The 15,183-nt window shown below is 45.2% G+C and overlaps 3 protein-coding genes across 5 annotated transcripts; 1 reads left to right on the forward strand and 2 right to left on the reverse strand.

Annotated features, from left to right (window-relative positions):
• Positions 1-200: 200 nt before the first annotated feature.
• LOC6533547 (BRCA1-associated RING domain protein 1) lies at positions 201-2,578 on the reverse strand. The gene is made up of 3 exons (XM_002094221.3): positions 2,466-2,578; positions 1,012-2,403; positions 201-665 (listed from the first exon to the last, which is right to left on the reverse strand). The coding sequence occupies exon 2, from the start codon at positions 2,175-2,177 to the stop codon at positions 1,089-1,091; it is 1,089 nt and encodes a 362-aa protein (XP_002094257.1). The 5' UTR covers positions 2,178-2,403; positions 2,466-2,578; the 3' UTR covers positions 201-665; positions 1,012-1,088.
• A 260-nt stretch (positions 2,579-2,838) lies between these two features.
• Positions 2,839-7,057, reverse strand: LOC6533548 (85/88 kDa calcium-independent phospholipase A2). 2 transcript variants are annotated; one of them, XM_002094222.3, is made up of 8 exons: positions 6,904-7,029; positions 6,427-6,564; positions 5,981-6,273; positions 5,626-5,925; positions 4,751-5,571; positions 4,051-4,691; positions 3,659-3,994; positions 2,839-3,596 (listed from the first exon to the last, which is right to left on the reverse strand). In XM_002094222.3, the coding sequence occupies exons 2-8, from the start codon at positions 6,464-6,466 to the stop codon at positions 3,364-3,366; spliced, it is 2,664 nt and encodes an 887-aa protein (XP_002094258.1). In that variant the 5' UTR covers positions 6,467-6,564; positions 6,904-7,029; the 3' UTR covers positions 2,839-3,363. The 2 variants fall into 2 exon arrangements, with proteins under 2 accessions (XP_002094258.1, XP_015050142.1); XM_015194656.2 differs by lacking the exon at positions 6,427-6,564 and having other exon boundaries at positions 6,904-7,057.
• A 338-nt stretch (positions 7,058-7,395) lies between these two features.
• On the forward strand, positions 7,396-13,490 carry LOC6533549 (protein starmaker). 2 transcript variants are annotated; one of them, XM_039373437.2, is made up of 9 exons: positions 7,396-7,564; positions 7,822-8,140; positions 9,176-9,223; positions 10,182-10,345; positions 10,418-10,615; positions 11,114-11,789; positions 11,853-12,176; positions 12,253-12,905; positions 12,966-13,490. In XM_039373437.2, the coding sequence occupies exons 2-9, from the start codon at positions 7,841-7,843 to the stop codon at positions 13,279-13,281; spliced, it is 2,679 nt and encodes an 892-aa protein (XP_039229371.1). In that variant the 5' UTR covers positions 7,396-7,564; positions 7,822-7,840; the 3' UTR covers positions 13,282-13,490. The 2 variants fall into 2 exon arrangements, with proteins under 2 accessions (XP_039229371.1, XP_002094259.1); XM_002094223.4 differs by having other exon boundaries at positions 10,182-10,615.
• Positions 13,491-15,183: the final 1,693 nt, after the last annotated feature.

Below are 15,183 nucleotides of genomic sequence, written 5' to 3' on the forward strand. Positions count from 1 at the left end.
AATTTATGGATTTTTAAATGTTTACCACTATGTTCATCACTATACACCAACATTATACATATATTAACAATATGTTTTTTATTTAAAAAGTTGTCAGATCCTTACCACGAGTGACCACCATTAACCAGATTTACTCAGAAGTCCTATCAGTTATTTAGTTACAGATTTCGGCTTGATCTGCGGATTAAGTCAAATGGCCGTTTGGTTTTTCGTTTATTGTTCAGAGAGTGTTTACACGCATATGGTTTTTTTTTTGTTATAGTATACAATAGACACTTAACGATTTTCAAGTAATGTAGTCATTTAGTTAAATGTAATGTAGCAAATTGTTAGGTGTCCTCTTGAGTTGCATTTGCATCATTATTACATAACTTGATTTCTTTTTTTGGCGCGCTAAACGTAAAGCTTAAAATTTAATCATGTTTGTTGATTGTTTGCGTAAACAATAAGCCTTAAATGAAATACTTAATAAAAAGATCGCATAAAACAATGTGTGTTTTCTTTTGTGTGTGTGGGTGTGTGTGTGCTTGTGTGTTTGAGAGCGTTGGTCGCATTTGGCAGCTTTGTGGGATTAGGATCAGGAGCAGGATCTCATTCTCCTCCAGCTGCTTGTCACGATGCCAACTCCAGCTCAACGGCAGCCAAATTAGGAAACGATAAACAAACTGGAAAAAAAAGAAAACAATTGATTAGCATTGGGGATCTGAAAAAATATTAAGGGCTATATTCTAAGCCATCTGCCATATTTTTGAGGTAGTCTCTGTTCTCATGCTATTACTTTTTCTTTAACAATTTAGATAAACATTATCGGTTGTAAGTTCGCAGCGTTACAGACATGTATAGAAAAGAAAAACACCCATGCAAATCTTGCGAGTGACTAAGATCACAAATGCTTTGCGGAATGACACATACGACGTCACATGCTTTATAGATAACGTTTTTGAAAACACAACATTGGACTTTGTTATTTGTATAAAATGGTTTTTGTGTTTTACATTTTATCATACTTACTTTTTTCTCAACTCATCGAACGCAACTTGGGCCCGCCTGCGGATGGGTTACCCTGGCGTCCAGCTTACGTCCCTTGTCTACTTGTTGTTAATAGATAGCCGCTCAACGCTGGCGAGCAGCTCGTCGGCGGTCTGGGAAACGACCTGTTCTTGGTCGTCGCTGGTGCTTAGGTTCTGCAGTCGCTTCTCCAGCGCCGAGAGATCCTCCAGCTCGCGCTGCTGCTTCACCATGTAGCGCAAGATGAGCGTGGTCAGCATGCACATGTCCTCGAGGATTTTGGCCGTCTCCGGCGTGGGGTGATCATACCGATTGCGTAGCAATCTTAGCTTGGCCTCAGCCAGCTCCAGCGGTGACTTGTTGCTGCGGTCGTACATGTGGACACTGGCGCCACCCTGCAGCAGCACACCGACCACAACATTGAAGTTATTGGAGCTGGCCGATATCACAGCCAGATGGAGTGGGGTGTTCCCCAGCGAGTCGACTACATTTGGGTTGGCTCCGTACTTCAGAAGCTGCTGGACAATGGGTATGTAGCCACGGCAGGCGGCCAGATGCAGGGGACTACGATTGTACTCGTCGGCGGCATTCGGATTGGCCCCACCCTCGAGAATACGGTTGAGCAGCTCGATGTTGCAGGTGGAGGCGGCGGTGCGCAGTTTGCGGCCATTTGACTGGACGATTATGTTGTTGTAGCTGTAGGAGTGCTTAAGGCGCTGCATTCGCGGACGCATCTTGAAGCTTTTGCTGCCCGAGGGTAAGGTGCTCGGATGAATCAGGCTGGGCAGATACTCGGCGTTGGGGGCATTAGGATTCAGCGGCAGGGGCGGCAGATGCGGCAGGGCAAAGTGCTCGCCCCGATCTCTGCTCAGCTGGAATGATGCATTCGTGCTGGGGTTTGAACTCATGTTCAGGTTAAGGTTCAGGTTGAGGTTGATGTTCATATGGGGCCACTCGCCGTGTGTGTTGGGCGACGAAGTGGGCGTGGGCGGCATTGCCGGCGGTGGCGGCGTTATCATGATCCCCTTGGAGGCGCTGGTGGGCATGGGCATCGGCGTCGATTTGGCCAGTACCATGGCCATCGACATGGGCGATGGCGGCATCGACATCTCCACCTCCTCCTTGGCCGCCTCCACGCCGGAGGAATCGCTGTTGGTGGCCGCAGCCATTGCTCGCACTTAATCGGATTGCGTCCCCCGTTGCCCGCGATGCTGTGCGTCTGTGTTTCTGGTTCCAGTGTTCGGGCCAGCGGCGAAAAACTCTTCCCAGGCACGCGCTGCTTATTTTCCTGTCTGTATTGTTTGTTTATTTTTGCTTCTTTTCCTGCCCACTTTGGTCACTCTGACCACCCGTTATTGGTGTGACCCTGCCGTCCCTGAGTGTATTTATCCTAATCTGCAAATGTTTACCTTCGTCTATTACTTCTGTAGTCATCATTTTGAAACACTTTGACTCACTTGTTTTCGGATTTTTAGAAGTTGGGGCGAAGAGCAAAAATTCTTGGGTCGTCTGTATTGTTTGTATTTGTTTTGGCATATCGATATGTGTAGTGTGCTAGATATCGATTGGCAGGCCGGAAATTCTTGCGAGGACACTATCGCGAATAGTCAGCCCTGGTAGACAACGTTTTTAAATATATAAATATTTTTAATTTAAATAAATTATTTAGCATGTTTTATATTTATAGTTTTATTTTTAATAAGAAACATATAAATATTGCCAGCAGCACTTATAATTTCAGAGTTCTTAACGTAAACCATTTCTAGCCCCAATTAATTGATTAACCTTCAACCGCAGCTTCTATTTTAATAGGAATTAATTAAAAACTGGTTTAAACACTTAAAAAGTTTTATTCAAAATTCGTGCTCGACGTACTACATACACATATTCATTTTCTAACAAAGCGGCACGGAATGTTAGTTATCCATTATTAAAAGATTCAATTCTGAAATTAACTGGAAGGTTACATACAATACATCGATGGCCGATTAAAATAAACAAAATAAAATATTTTCGAAATTAATATGATGATATGGTACCTTCTTAAGTCCAATAACACAATATACAAAGCGTATTTCGTTTGGTAATCCTGGAGATAAAGCCTCGGAAGTGGGAAAATCAGGGATAATCGGGAAAATCGGGGTTAGGAAATATCTGTTTTGAAGCCAGGTGGTGGGAGGATTTCGGTGTTATTGAGAGTGGAAGTCCCAGCGGGTGAGCTGATTTAGACCGCAGAAAAGGTGCTTAATAAAAACGAAGAAGGTGAAACGAGTCTAAAGTACACAGACATGAATCGAAAGGATCCCTCGAGAAAGGGATCTCTACAGCAACTGCGGTCTAAATCCGTCTTGCATGCTATTTTAGGAAGTTGATCATCTCGATGATCTTATTCCGATTGGCGTGCATATACGCTTTAGTGTGCCACAGCATGTTGATTAGTTTTTGGTCGTCCTTTTCGTCCATGGCGATGTCCTCGCTCAGCTGAGGATTGAACCTGAAGTACGGTATGCCAATGGTGCTGCACCAGGCGCGAGCTCTGTCCACCACTCTTCCATCGGAGCAGGTGGCCTGGTCCACCAGCAGATTGCCTAGCAAGCATACGAATTTGAGTAAAAGAGCACACACAAAATATATAGATTAGGTGCCTCACCAATGGTGGAGATTCCGTAGGCCAGCTTGGCCGTGTCCCATATGCTCTCCGGTCGGAAGACATCAATGTCCTTAAGTTCAGTCACCGGAATATGTCCCGTGCCCAGCGACATCACCACGGATACTGGAATGGCCTCTGCTTCGCGTCCAGCACTGCGCAAGGCCATATTGTACTCGTGAATCTCGGTCATGGCGTCCAGTGTCGGGTTGTTGGCAATCAAGCCGCCGTCCAGAAAGCGACCAAAGGCGCGGAAATAGGAGGGCGCAGCGCCGGTAGCCCGAGCAGCACGCCAAACCAATTGTTCCTGTGGCGGCGGTGGAGGAATTCTTCGGTTGTCTAAAAGCATACAATAATTAGAGAACTTTTTCGATCAGTGTGGTTATCTCACTTACTTATGGAAGTCACAATGCCCAAAATGTCACTGGCACTCGTATAGTTGCGGAATAGATGTAGATCGACCGGCTTGCGATCCGCCATCACTCCGGTGACCATGATCTTCGGGTGCTTTATATCCGTCATGACGTTAAACTCGCCCAGATTGTCCTTCAAAATGGACTCGAAGAACTCGCTGTTGTAGGGCCGTGAGCCCACAAAACACTGCTCCTTCATGCGCAAGTAGAGCCCCATGCACTGACGCATCGTCTTGCCGCAACCCAGTGCCAAAGCGAGTATGCCTCCAGTACTGGTGCCGGCAATCCAGTCAAACATGTGGATAATAGGAGTACGCGACAGCTTTTCTATTTCGAGTAGCATCTGTACGAGGACCAGACCTCGAATGCCACCACCATCCAGGCAGAGCAGCCGTCCGCGTCCGTAGGGTTTATCGCCAATTTCAGCGGCAATCGGCGAGGTGGGTGAAGGGAGCTGCTCCGGACTGGAGACAGCTGATTTTGCCGAGCCACTCGCCAAACTATCCGAAGAGTTGTCCTTTTTCATCTCGTCCGCATTCACTTTGGTCGTAAACATGCCAAGCAAGGCATCCATTATACTCTGGCCTTTTAATTCTTTCTCAGTATCGACCACGACTGGTTTTCTAGAAAAATAAATTACTATTTTAGAAATAAGAAATTTAAGATTTAAATAATTTCATACTGTGCCGGCTGCTGCTGCTTTTCCAGTATTCCATTGGCCGCTGCGTTCAGAAAACCACCCATCATTTGTCGACTGGTGGTGGCCAGCATGTTTTCTATATGCTCGCGCTGTTCCACGGATTCCGGTGCCTCTGGCGGTATGCCGTTGTAGGTGCCTTTGGCATTGCATCCTGGTGGGCACTTTGAGCCAGTATCCTTGCAGCGCTTGGCCCCCACAGAGTGCAGGATGTAGAGGATTTCATCTTCCTTATTGCCACTAGCATCATTGCCAACCATGTGACGGGGGGTCTTGCCATCCTTGTTCTTCAGATTGATGTCACACCCAAAGACCACGAGACACTGCACTATCGGCACTAGTTTCTTTTCAATGGCAATGTGCAAAGCTGCATTTCCGTCCTTGTCCAGCACATCGATCTCCGCATCGTGGGCCAGTAGGGTGACAACGCACTCAAAGCGATTCCGGGCCACCATCACATGCAGAGCTGTTCGTCCATCAAAGTTCGTGGCGTTGACATCACAACCCTCCATGATGAGGGCATGCAGGGTTTCACGGGATGAACACCAGTGCAGAGGAGTGCCGCCATATTTCATGTCTTGTGTGTACAGCTTGCTAACATTGGTGCGCAGAAACGAGGACACTGTGGTGGGTGCGGATGTCTTGTACACTTTGCGGATGTCCTTGGCATTGAGATTGACATTGGCCCCAGCCAGCAGCAGTGCCTTCACATTCTCTGGCTTGTCGGCGAGGCAAGCGACATGAAGAGGTGTGTAACCATCGGAGTTTAGATGATTTAGATTTACCGTGCTTTTATCCGTGATAAGCTGGGAAAATAAAGTTATAAATGTGTTTAACCCATATACGGATTGCTTGCTTACATTGATTATCTCTTTGGTGGTGCTGGCGGCGTAGTGAAACACCGAGTTGCTATTAATATCCAAGTGTTCCAGCTTGCTCAACGGCAGCAGAGTCTTCACCATCTCGATGTGACCCTGTTTGATGGCCAACTGGAAAGGTGACATTAGGGTGGTGGCATCTGCTTGGTCCACGCACTGGAGCATCTTTGGATTGCTTATGTAGTCCACCAGATTGAAGTAGGCAATCAAATGGGACAGCGTCCAGGAGGGATTATCCGCCAAGGCGTCGCAGGCCTTCTGCAGTCCATTTACATTATAGTACTGAAAGATAAAGAGTTAAAAGACAGCCGCAATGCTTTATAATCCTCTCTAGAACCTCTTTGACAATGCTGACGAAGACGGGCAGCCTTTGCAGGAAGGCATTGAAGCGTTCCTCGGCTTCCTGCTGCACCGGCGAACGGTACAGACTGAAGGATGTGGTATTGGAGTCCGAGGTGGGTCGCTGCAAAATGATCTCATAGACGGCTCGCTTGTCATTGCTGTTGAAGGGCGGTGCAAAGAGGACCATGGCGTCATCGCGGGCCAGGACTTGAAGTGTTCCCAGCGATTCGCTCTTGATCTCCAAGACCTTATTGGCCGGCTGATCGCCACCCAGCAGGCGCTGTAGAACTGTAGTTGTAAAATATAGAAAGGCATTGTCATTAGATAAGGCAACAGCGTTGGTCATAAGACACATTAACACACTCTCAACTAGTCTACTGAAAGGCATAACGACATGAACATGAACAGGAAGAGCGGTAGTGATTGAAAGGGGGGAAGTACCGAAACCGGAGGCAAGGGCTCCAAAGCCAATCCACGCCATGACTCAGGGGTGTGGAATTTGCTGCTGCGGATGCTGAATGTGTACTTTGAACTTGGCCAATCAGAACGGATGAGCTGGCTAATGTGGATGCGGTGAACCTGACAAAAAATAATGGCCAGTTTGTTAGTTACACGGGTGTGGGTGAGGATGAGCGAGTGGTTCGATGGGCTGCCAAGAAATCAATAGTACACATCAGTGGCCAATGGGAAGGTAACAGATCATCCGATAGCGCGGCATTGCAGTAATGCGGCCCCATTTTCCGTGCTTTCCCACTTTCCTGCTGCCCACCGTAATCAATAGTGACTGTCATAAATGGGTTACTGTTCTGTGGGTCAGTTACTAAAAATATGGCGTGATAAATGGATGCGTAATTTGGCAAACGCCATATGTCCACACACAGTTTGTGGTTATTTTGATAGGTAACAGTATTAGCTAACCATTGAACATTTTACTGCTCTGATTTTAGGTTTCCTTATCGCACAATTCCAGTATTATACACTTTTGAATTCCAGCTATCGAAAATAACAACTGAGCTGTATTTTTTGCAGCTTTATTAGCGATGTCACCGTTTGTCAGTGATGGTAGCGTACTGAACGATGTGTCGTGCCTATTTAACCAGGTTCACAACCGTTCTAGTTCCGGTTTTTAAAATAGTTTTGGCTATGTAGACAGTTAACAATTTAAACTGCATACTTGTAAGACTGTATTTCCTCAAAGAAAGCCTGTAGTCGAAATCCAATTGGAAATATTCAACGAATCTATATAAACAATAAATATAAGTTGTTGTAACGGTAGTCTGCTCTTTGATTTTCATGGTCATACTTAAGTGCTGTTAGCTTAGCGAGTTGCATTGCCACATTTTGCACTTACTGAAAAACAATCGATATACATAAGTCTAAGACATCGATACCTGCGCATCACTTACATCACGGCCACACTGCACATCGTTCGCCATTGCTAGATAAAAATTGTTTCAAGCGAAAAAGGTCGCTGATAGAAAAGGTAGAAAATCAGAAATTGAACGTGCAGTTAAAGCTGAAAGACAGACACAAAAGTAGCGCTCACTTTTACCCATCCGTGCACGGTGTTAGAACAGAGGTAAGTGACGTAAATCAAGATGTAGTAAAACCGCAAAAAAAATATGCTCGGGCCGGCAGAAAATCGATTTTTTCCCCAAAGCGAGCGACGCCACCGGCGGCGGAAAGATAATCCCTGAAAAAAAATTTAAGGGGTGCTGCGCTGAACGGTCTGTTTGGCTTTTTTTTTTGCGAACATACATATATATTCCACCATGCGGATCGAATCGTGTATTCTTTTCATTGCAATCTTACAATATTTCCTTGTGCTTTAAACAGGAACAAATTGTGAATAGAGATGCGCGGACGCGGAGGATTCATTCCACGTGGTGGGGGCACCACTCGCGGTGGCTACTACAACAATCGCAACTCCAGCAATTACGTTAATACTCGCACCCAGGGCAACTACCGACCCAATAATGGGCGGTATGAGAATAACTATCACAACAACAACAACCGCTACAACAACAACCACAATAACAGCGGCGGCGGAGGGGGCAACAGCCACTACGACAACCGGAGTCGGGACAAGTTCACCCACCACAACTCGAGCAGCGGACGCTACGAGTCCAGTTCCTCGAGCCACAAGCGCAGCTACGTAAGTAACCTAACTAACATATAAGAAACCATCATGTGCATCAGTCAATAACTACTACAAAAGCTTTGAAATAGATTTTAGTCTGCATTCTACCGAACTTGATGCGGATAAATATGATAGGAAATTGAATCTATACTGGTTAGGCCATTACTTTTGCTTTTCTAAATTGTGTATCTTATCCCGAAAAAAGAGCTGTAAGTTTTCTGCAATGATGATCAGTTAGCCTCTTTTATCTCCCAAAGAAGATAAGAAACTAAGTAGCGTCGTGATATAGAAAGATATTTGGCAGACTATCTATGAGCAAATACACTGAAAATCGACTAAAGGCAAAGGGCAATGCATGCGAGCAATCAGAGATAAGAACATTTTACAATCCATTCTTGTAATTGATAATAACGATTGGTCATGCTGGGAAACGGAAGTTTCTAGGCTTCAAATTAAATGCTCTTTAAAATCACTTGCAAATGATAAGTAATTTTTTGCTTTTCTAATTAAACATCTGACAGAAAAAGAGATTAAATCTCGTTGACGTATTTTCTAATTGAAAAACGTCTTCTCAATATGCAAAACAAAATGAAAAACTATTCAATATATGTATATATGAGACTCAACCTTAAAAGTATACATTCTATAAACAGGTGCGTTCTTATAAACGGCACACTTATTTTTGCGGAGAAAATAGATAAGAATGATTATAGTATTTGAAATATACAGTTGACGTAAATTTAATTATTCTCAGCGACAAATACGCTTGCATATACTCTGCAGTCTTAATTTTAATTTTCTTCTTAGAGAAAATAAATACATAGTAATAAATAAATTTAAGGTATTTACCTTTTTAATCAATTGAGATAGCGACAGCTGGCACTTTTCTTAGCGCGTATGTAGGACATTATACACTTACACATGAAGATGAATTATATTATTGAAAAGTCTGTCGGACTTGTAGTAAATGAGTGATGTATTACCCAAATCCATCTATATATATATTTATATATTCATAATGCAATCTATTTTTATGTTTTGTGTTTCTAGGACTCATCTCGCGACCGTAGCGATGATCGCAAACGCCCGCGTCAAGACGTAAGTTATACTTTGCCCCATTTGAAATGCTATTCCAAGCACGCTATATATCCAAAGGTCTACATTTTAATTATACATTAAGCCAATCGCCATGTACTGTGTAATGTTAATGACTTTCCAAATATTTATAGCACTGTTTGTGAAGCTTAAACGCGGGACTGAGTTGAGCCTATCGAGCGTTAAAGCATATAATGTCCCCCAAATGAGCAAACAGCGCGCGGACTCAAAGTTGCCAGACAAGCACTTTGGAGCACCGTCTGACCATATAAATCTATATAAATCTGTGTATTGTCCATAGCAGCATCGTCAGCGGCGCGGCACCATATAGATAATGATTTTGCCAGCGACCGATCGATCGATCGATATGATCCAATCCGATCCGACCCGAACTGATCCACGTATATACATATACTATGAGAGAGCAAAAACTTCTGTAGAGAGCTGTTGAAGCGATTGAAGCGATTTTGATCTGTAAACTCATGTATATCTTGTATGCCTTGTACCGTACCAACAGCTGTCAAATTTTTCCCCATACCGATTGTCGAATATCAATGGTCAATGGTTAGCAATCCGAGCAGAGCATATAGCAATCTATCAGTGTGTACATCCGCATACGCATTATAATAATATCGATTCAAATCTATGTAGCTAAGCTATAAGCGTATAAGTTTTCTCCATCATGCTACCACACACAAAACACGCTGCAGGAAATAATAATCATAATAAGAATAATAACAGCCAATTGCGAACTAAATAACCCACAACCAATCCGATCAGATCAGAATCAGAATCAATATCAGTCTGTAGCTATATAGCAATTATTTTCATTCAACAAGTCTATATATGTTTTATATAAATATAAATCTACCACCTATATTTGATATTTGATACAAAAATCAAAACCAAATCAACCAAAACAAAGCTCCTACACAACTTCCTACTCATCAATCGTCAATAGGATTACCGTCGTACGTCCTCGTCGAATGATCGCAGCGATCGACCCTCGTCCTCGTCGCAGAACATTGGCTCCTCGTCCTCGAACTATCATCAGCGTAGCAGCACTGGCGGCGGTGGTGGTAATAACGGCGGGAGCTCGAGCTCCTACCGCCCACGCGATGATTCCACCAGTGGGAGCCGGCACCAGCGGGACGGATCGATGGGTCCGCCAAAGCGGATGATGCGTAGCGTGGCCGGCACCAACTATATATCCCGACCCCGCGGCACAATGTCGATGAGGGGCGGCATGATGCGCACTGGGATGCGGGTGGGAGGAATGCGCGTTGTGCGCACCAGGGTCAACGAGTCGAATGACCTGCGCACCATGCGCCGCCAGCTGCTCTATGCGCAGCAGAAAGACCGGGCACGCCTGCTCAAGATTCAGCAGCTGAAAAGGTAAATAGACCAAACATACAAAAAAAAATCAAAAATTAAATCAAAACCCAAATGAATATACAAAAATCAGAGTTACGCTATTGTGTACCAATTGAGGATGCAAAGAACTATGAATGTAATCTGTGATATTGAGATAATAATGTGAACTGTGAGATTCAGCAAGGAATCTAAAAACTGAATGCGAATGCGGAGGAGGAGAGCACTTGGTGCCAGATTAACCAAGCGGCCTCCAGAGAAACTCCATTCTTCGTAGCTCAAATACTATCCAGTGTATATTGTTGTGTGTAACTAAGTAGAACGAATTGAAATGTACCGATAAAAAAAGACACCCTACACTTCAAGACAAGAACGTATTTTGTTAGTTTGCCATCCAGCTTGATCTTATGTACTTAAAAAAAAAAAACACAAAATTTTGAACTTGCCTTCCACCAAACAAACAAAAACCATCCTGCCACCCTGACATGACTTCACATTCGAATTCATTCCACCCAAATGTAGCTCGTTGCGACGACAACGCCAGGGCGGGAATTCCAGCGACGATTCCAGCGGCAATGAGGACAAGGACGGCGGAGATGCTGAGAAAAGCAAGAAGAAGAAAGGCAAGGACAAGGACGCCGATGGAGGCGATGACTCCGACGATGACGACGATGATGACGATGAAGAAGACGATGATGAGAAGGACGAGAAGAGCAAGAAGTCTTCGCCGGGTAAAAAACGCAGCAAGTCGGCCAACAACGAGGACAAGAGCGATGCCGAAGGTAACGATGATGATGATGAGCACGGTGATGGCGATGACGATGATGATAAGGACCTAAATGAGTCCGATCCCAAGAGCGCCAAGGCCGATGACGCCTCCGATGACGAGGATGTCAAGGTGAAGGGCGAAGGTGAGGATGGCGATGGTGACAAATCGGACGAAAAGGCAAAGTCATCGGTCGAGAAGTCAGGTAAGAAGAAGGACAAAGACGACTCAAAGGACTCCAAGTCCAAGAAGTCATCGTCCACCAAGAAGGAGCGCACGTCGCGCAAGGACAAAGATGAAGAAGATTCGGACGATGATCGCAGCAAGGAGCGACGTAGCTCCCGTCATCGAGATGAGGACCACAACAATCGCAAGCGCAGCTTCATCAAACTCATTTGCGTCCATTGCCGCATCAAGTGTGTTACATTTAAGGTATGTTACTCTAACAGGAGTCTTGAATTATTTGATTGACAATGTTTCCTCATTGATCCACAGGAGTACAACTACCATCTGAACTCCCGCTCCCACAAGAACTCCATGCGCCAGGTGGCACTCAATCAGCGAGCTGACCTGCAGCGTATGCGTGCTCGCCAGCGCACCACTCAGCGCGAGATCGAGGAGAATAGCAAGGAGGAGCACGAGTCGCGCTACTGCCGTCTCTGCCGCTTGGCCTACCGCCAGCCCAAGAATCTTCATCAGGCCTCCGAGCACCACAAGACCATTAAGAAGTTCTTGATGCCCTATTGCGGCTCCTGCCACCTGGCCTTCAAGAATGCCATGCTCTACGAGAACCACCGCTGCTCCCTGGAGCACATTAGGGTGAGTCTCAGTCATTCGATGATCATATTGATTTGTAAAAGCTATAAATGATTAATTTTTTGGCGTTTGATTGCAGAACAAGGCCCGCAACGATGAATCTGGATCTGATGATAGTGTCGATGAACGTGAGATTGATTTGAATAAATTCCACACTGTTGATTCGGTGGGCGAGATCGATGTGGACATGGTCGACGCCGATGTAGATGCCATGGTGACCGAGGCGGAAGCCGCTCTGAAAAGCGAGGATGAGGAGACCCGCAAACGCGCTTTGATTGGCCCAGACTATATCAAGATCATAGAAGCCTTCTACTGCGAGTTGTGCAACCACTATTCCGGCAAGGCTGATGATGTGTCGCTAGAGGACTACACCAAAAAGCACTGCATGCAGCATTCCCATGTGAAGGCTTTCCTGCGCAACAAGGAGGAGACCGAGAAGAAGAACAAGACGGATGAGGGCGATGAGGAAGACCACGATGATGACAAAAAGACCGGTGATGATGATGCCGATGGCGATGAGGACATCGATGGCAAGTTAAACGAGGATGAGGACGAAGACTATGATGATGGTGATGGAGAAGGAGAGGATGGTAATGGGACGCATGATAAAAAGTTGTGGGAGGAGGTGGACAAGGATCTGGGTGACCTCCTGGCAGAAGTAGAGCCATTGGGACAGGAAGAAGATGAGGAGGATGAAGAGGACGAGTCAGTGCTTAACATTGACATTGAAAGGTATGTAATGAAGCGATGAAGCAATCATGAGCATGTTATCTAATACGTATTCACTTGCAGCGAGAAAAACAAGGCGAAAGACGCCAAAGAGGAAGCAAACGGCGATGCCGATGAGGGAGCTGCGAAGGAAAACGCGCCGGTGGCCAAGTCACCGGAGAAAAAGCCTGTTGCCGCTCCAGCCACACCAACGGCCAAGACCACTGCTGCAGCCAAGCAGCCGGTAAAGAAGGTAACGCCCAAACCGACTGCCAAAGCCGCCAAACCTGGTCCGGCTTCCACGAAGCGCAATGTCTTGGTCAGTGTGAAGCGCACTTCGGCGGCCGCCATTAAAGCTGCCACCAAGTCCGCCAACAATGCGGCAGCCGACAGCAAGTGAGCGACACTCGAGCGACAGTAATATGTTAGTAATAGCAATAGCAATAACCAAACCCAGTGATTGGGTTGCTACAAACATATTTCAAATATATAACTAAATTATAATGTGCTCAAAATACGTGCACTCACTAATGCCCAACCAGAGCTGCTTTGCCATCTGGCCACCGAGCCCAGCCTGCTTAATAAATGTCTAGACCTAACTAAAACCAACCTGTAACAGCGTGTTATCTTTATATGGTGGCGCTTGTGCATGTGGAGTACCTTTCTTGTACCTTTCGCCGTGCCAATCGAGCGCTTCCAGTTGGGCCTTTCTAAAAACGGCCAAGGCTCCGGCCTGGCCAACTGGCCACCTGGCAGACCAGACCTGGCCCAAACAATGGCAGAGAAATGCTGCATGTTGGTCGCCAATTTGTTGGCCCCTTCAAGGTGCCCGCATGTAATTGTCAGCCGCGATATACACAAACGAGAAACGGCGTTAAATGAGATTAAAAGGCACTGACATGGATCACAAGGCTGGGGATATGAAAAGCACACAAGCAAACAAAGATGTATTTACGTACAGTTTTACTTTCACAAGTATATTTGTGCATTTGCACAGTCATAAAGTTGTGAATAACTGAGATTTAAATGTTTTATTTAAAGACAATAATTTTGGACTAATAACATTAGACTGCAATCATTTGTTACCAGTTAAATTCGAGGCATAATAGCTATTAATTTGAAGTGAACATAGTATCGTTAGTATGAGTGCTGTTTATTGGTCCTTAAATCTTTTCTTAACTTTCTTTAACTAAAGTTGTGAAGCGAATGTCTTAATTGTTGATATCCCAAATTAAGGTTGTTTAAGTTACTGATATAACACAGGAGTGATAGGGAATAATCGCGTTTATAGGCATGTATCAATTGGCGTGCTGCTGTCAGCTCTTCCTGCCTCCACTCGAAATGTATTTATTAACCTATTGGGCGGCACAAGTGGCTGCATGAGAGGTGCTGTTTGCCGTTTCCGCTTGATACTTGCCACTTGCTACTTGCCACTCGGCGGTTGATTTTGCCACAAGACAATGCCAGTGCGGTGGCAGCCGAAAGGAAAATACATTTCATAATTTTTTCTACATATTTCTGCCAAATTAACTTTCACCACACGCCACATAAGATGGGGATCGGGATGGGGATGTAGCTGTGGATGGAGATGGGTTGATGGCGTCTTCGTATTCGACTGTTATGCAATCTGTCACTTGATATGCGTGTTCGCCGGCTAATATCGTCGGTAGGCCTTTCTCACCTTCCGCCGATTCCATCTCATCCCATCCGATACGATACGATACGATCCGATGTGATCCCATACGATCCACTTCCAGCTTCCTTTCTTCACAGCTTTTGAGTTGGGGTGCTCCGTCAGACAATGTCAAGTTTTGAATTGATCACTGCGCCAGCAGGTTTTCGGGTTTTGTTCACCCGGTCGCCGAGATGATCGCTAATCCCCCGGCAATCGCTCATTCAGTTTGCTTAAATTGCATTCATGTTTTGACGATAGATTTATGCGCACATTGTTCTGTCCGCTGTGGCTGCCACAAATCCGGTTTTTGTCCCAAGCGCCGCCATTCCATTGTGGCCCGGGTATTACTATTAACATTTAATTTGCGATTCCAACTCCATGCTGCGACTGCTGCTGCGGTTGCTGCTTTTTACTTACCATTTTTTTTTTTGTGGCGGTTTCGGCGCTTCTATTAAGAAATTTCAACGGTGTCAGTGCAGTGTAAACAATTTTATGATCAATATGGGTTCTTTATTGGTTATTAAAAATGTGATAATGCTTTTTGAAGAGTTTAAAAGTTGGGTTTTAGTAACGGCTGCTGGTAAACAAGTTTGCGCTGTAATATCTTCAGTTTATTTCTCTCTTTGG

The sequence above is a fragment of the Drosophila yakuba genome, chromosome 3L (assembly GCF_016746365.2).
Source record: "Drosophila yakuba strain Tai18E2 chromosome 3L, Prin_Dyak_Tai18E2_2.1, whole genome shotgun sequence".
NCBI lineage: Eukaryota > Metazoa > Arthropoda > Insecta > Diptera > Drosophilidae > Drosophila > Drosophila yakuba.

Excerpts from the sequence above, each read along its gene's own strand:
- LOC6533547 (XM_002094221.3), bottom strand. The coding sequence starts at position 2,177 with ATGGCTGCGGCCACCAACAGCGATTCCTCCGGCGTGGAGGCGGCCAAG.
- LOC6533548 (XM_002094222.3), bottom strand. The coding sequence starts at position 6,466 with ATGGCGTGGATTGGCTTTGGAGCCCTTGCCTCCGGTTTCG. Across the intron at positions 4,692-4,750 it reads AAGCAGCAGCAGCCGGCACA|AAAACCAGTCGTGGTCGATA; the intron begins GTATGAAATTAT and ends TTATTTTTCTAG. Across the intron at positions 3,995-4,050 it reads GGGCATTGTGACTTCCATAA|ACAACCGAAGAATTCCTCCA; the intron begins GTAAGTGAGATA and ends GTATGCTTTTAG.
- LOC6533549 (XM_002094223.4), top strand. The coding sequence starts at position 7,841 with ATGCGCGGACGCGGAGGATTCATTCCACGTGGTGGGGGCACCACTCGC. Across the intron at positions 9,224-10,181 it reads GCAAACGCCCGCGTCAAGAC|GATTACCGTCGTACGTCCTC; the intron begins GTAAGTTATACT and ends AATCGTCAATAG. Across the intron at positions 12,906-12,965 it reads CTTAACATTGACATTGAAAG|CGAGAAAAACAAGGCGAAAG; the intron begins GTATGTAATGAA and ends ATTCACTTGCAG.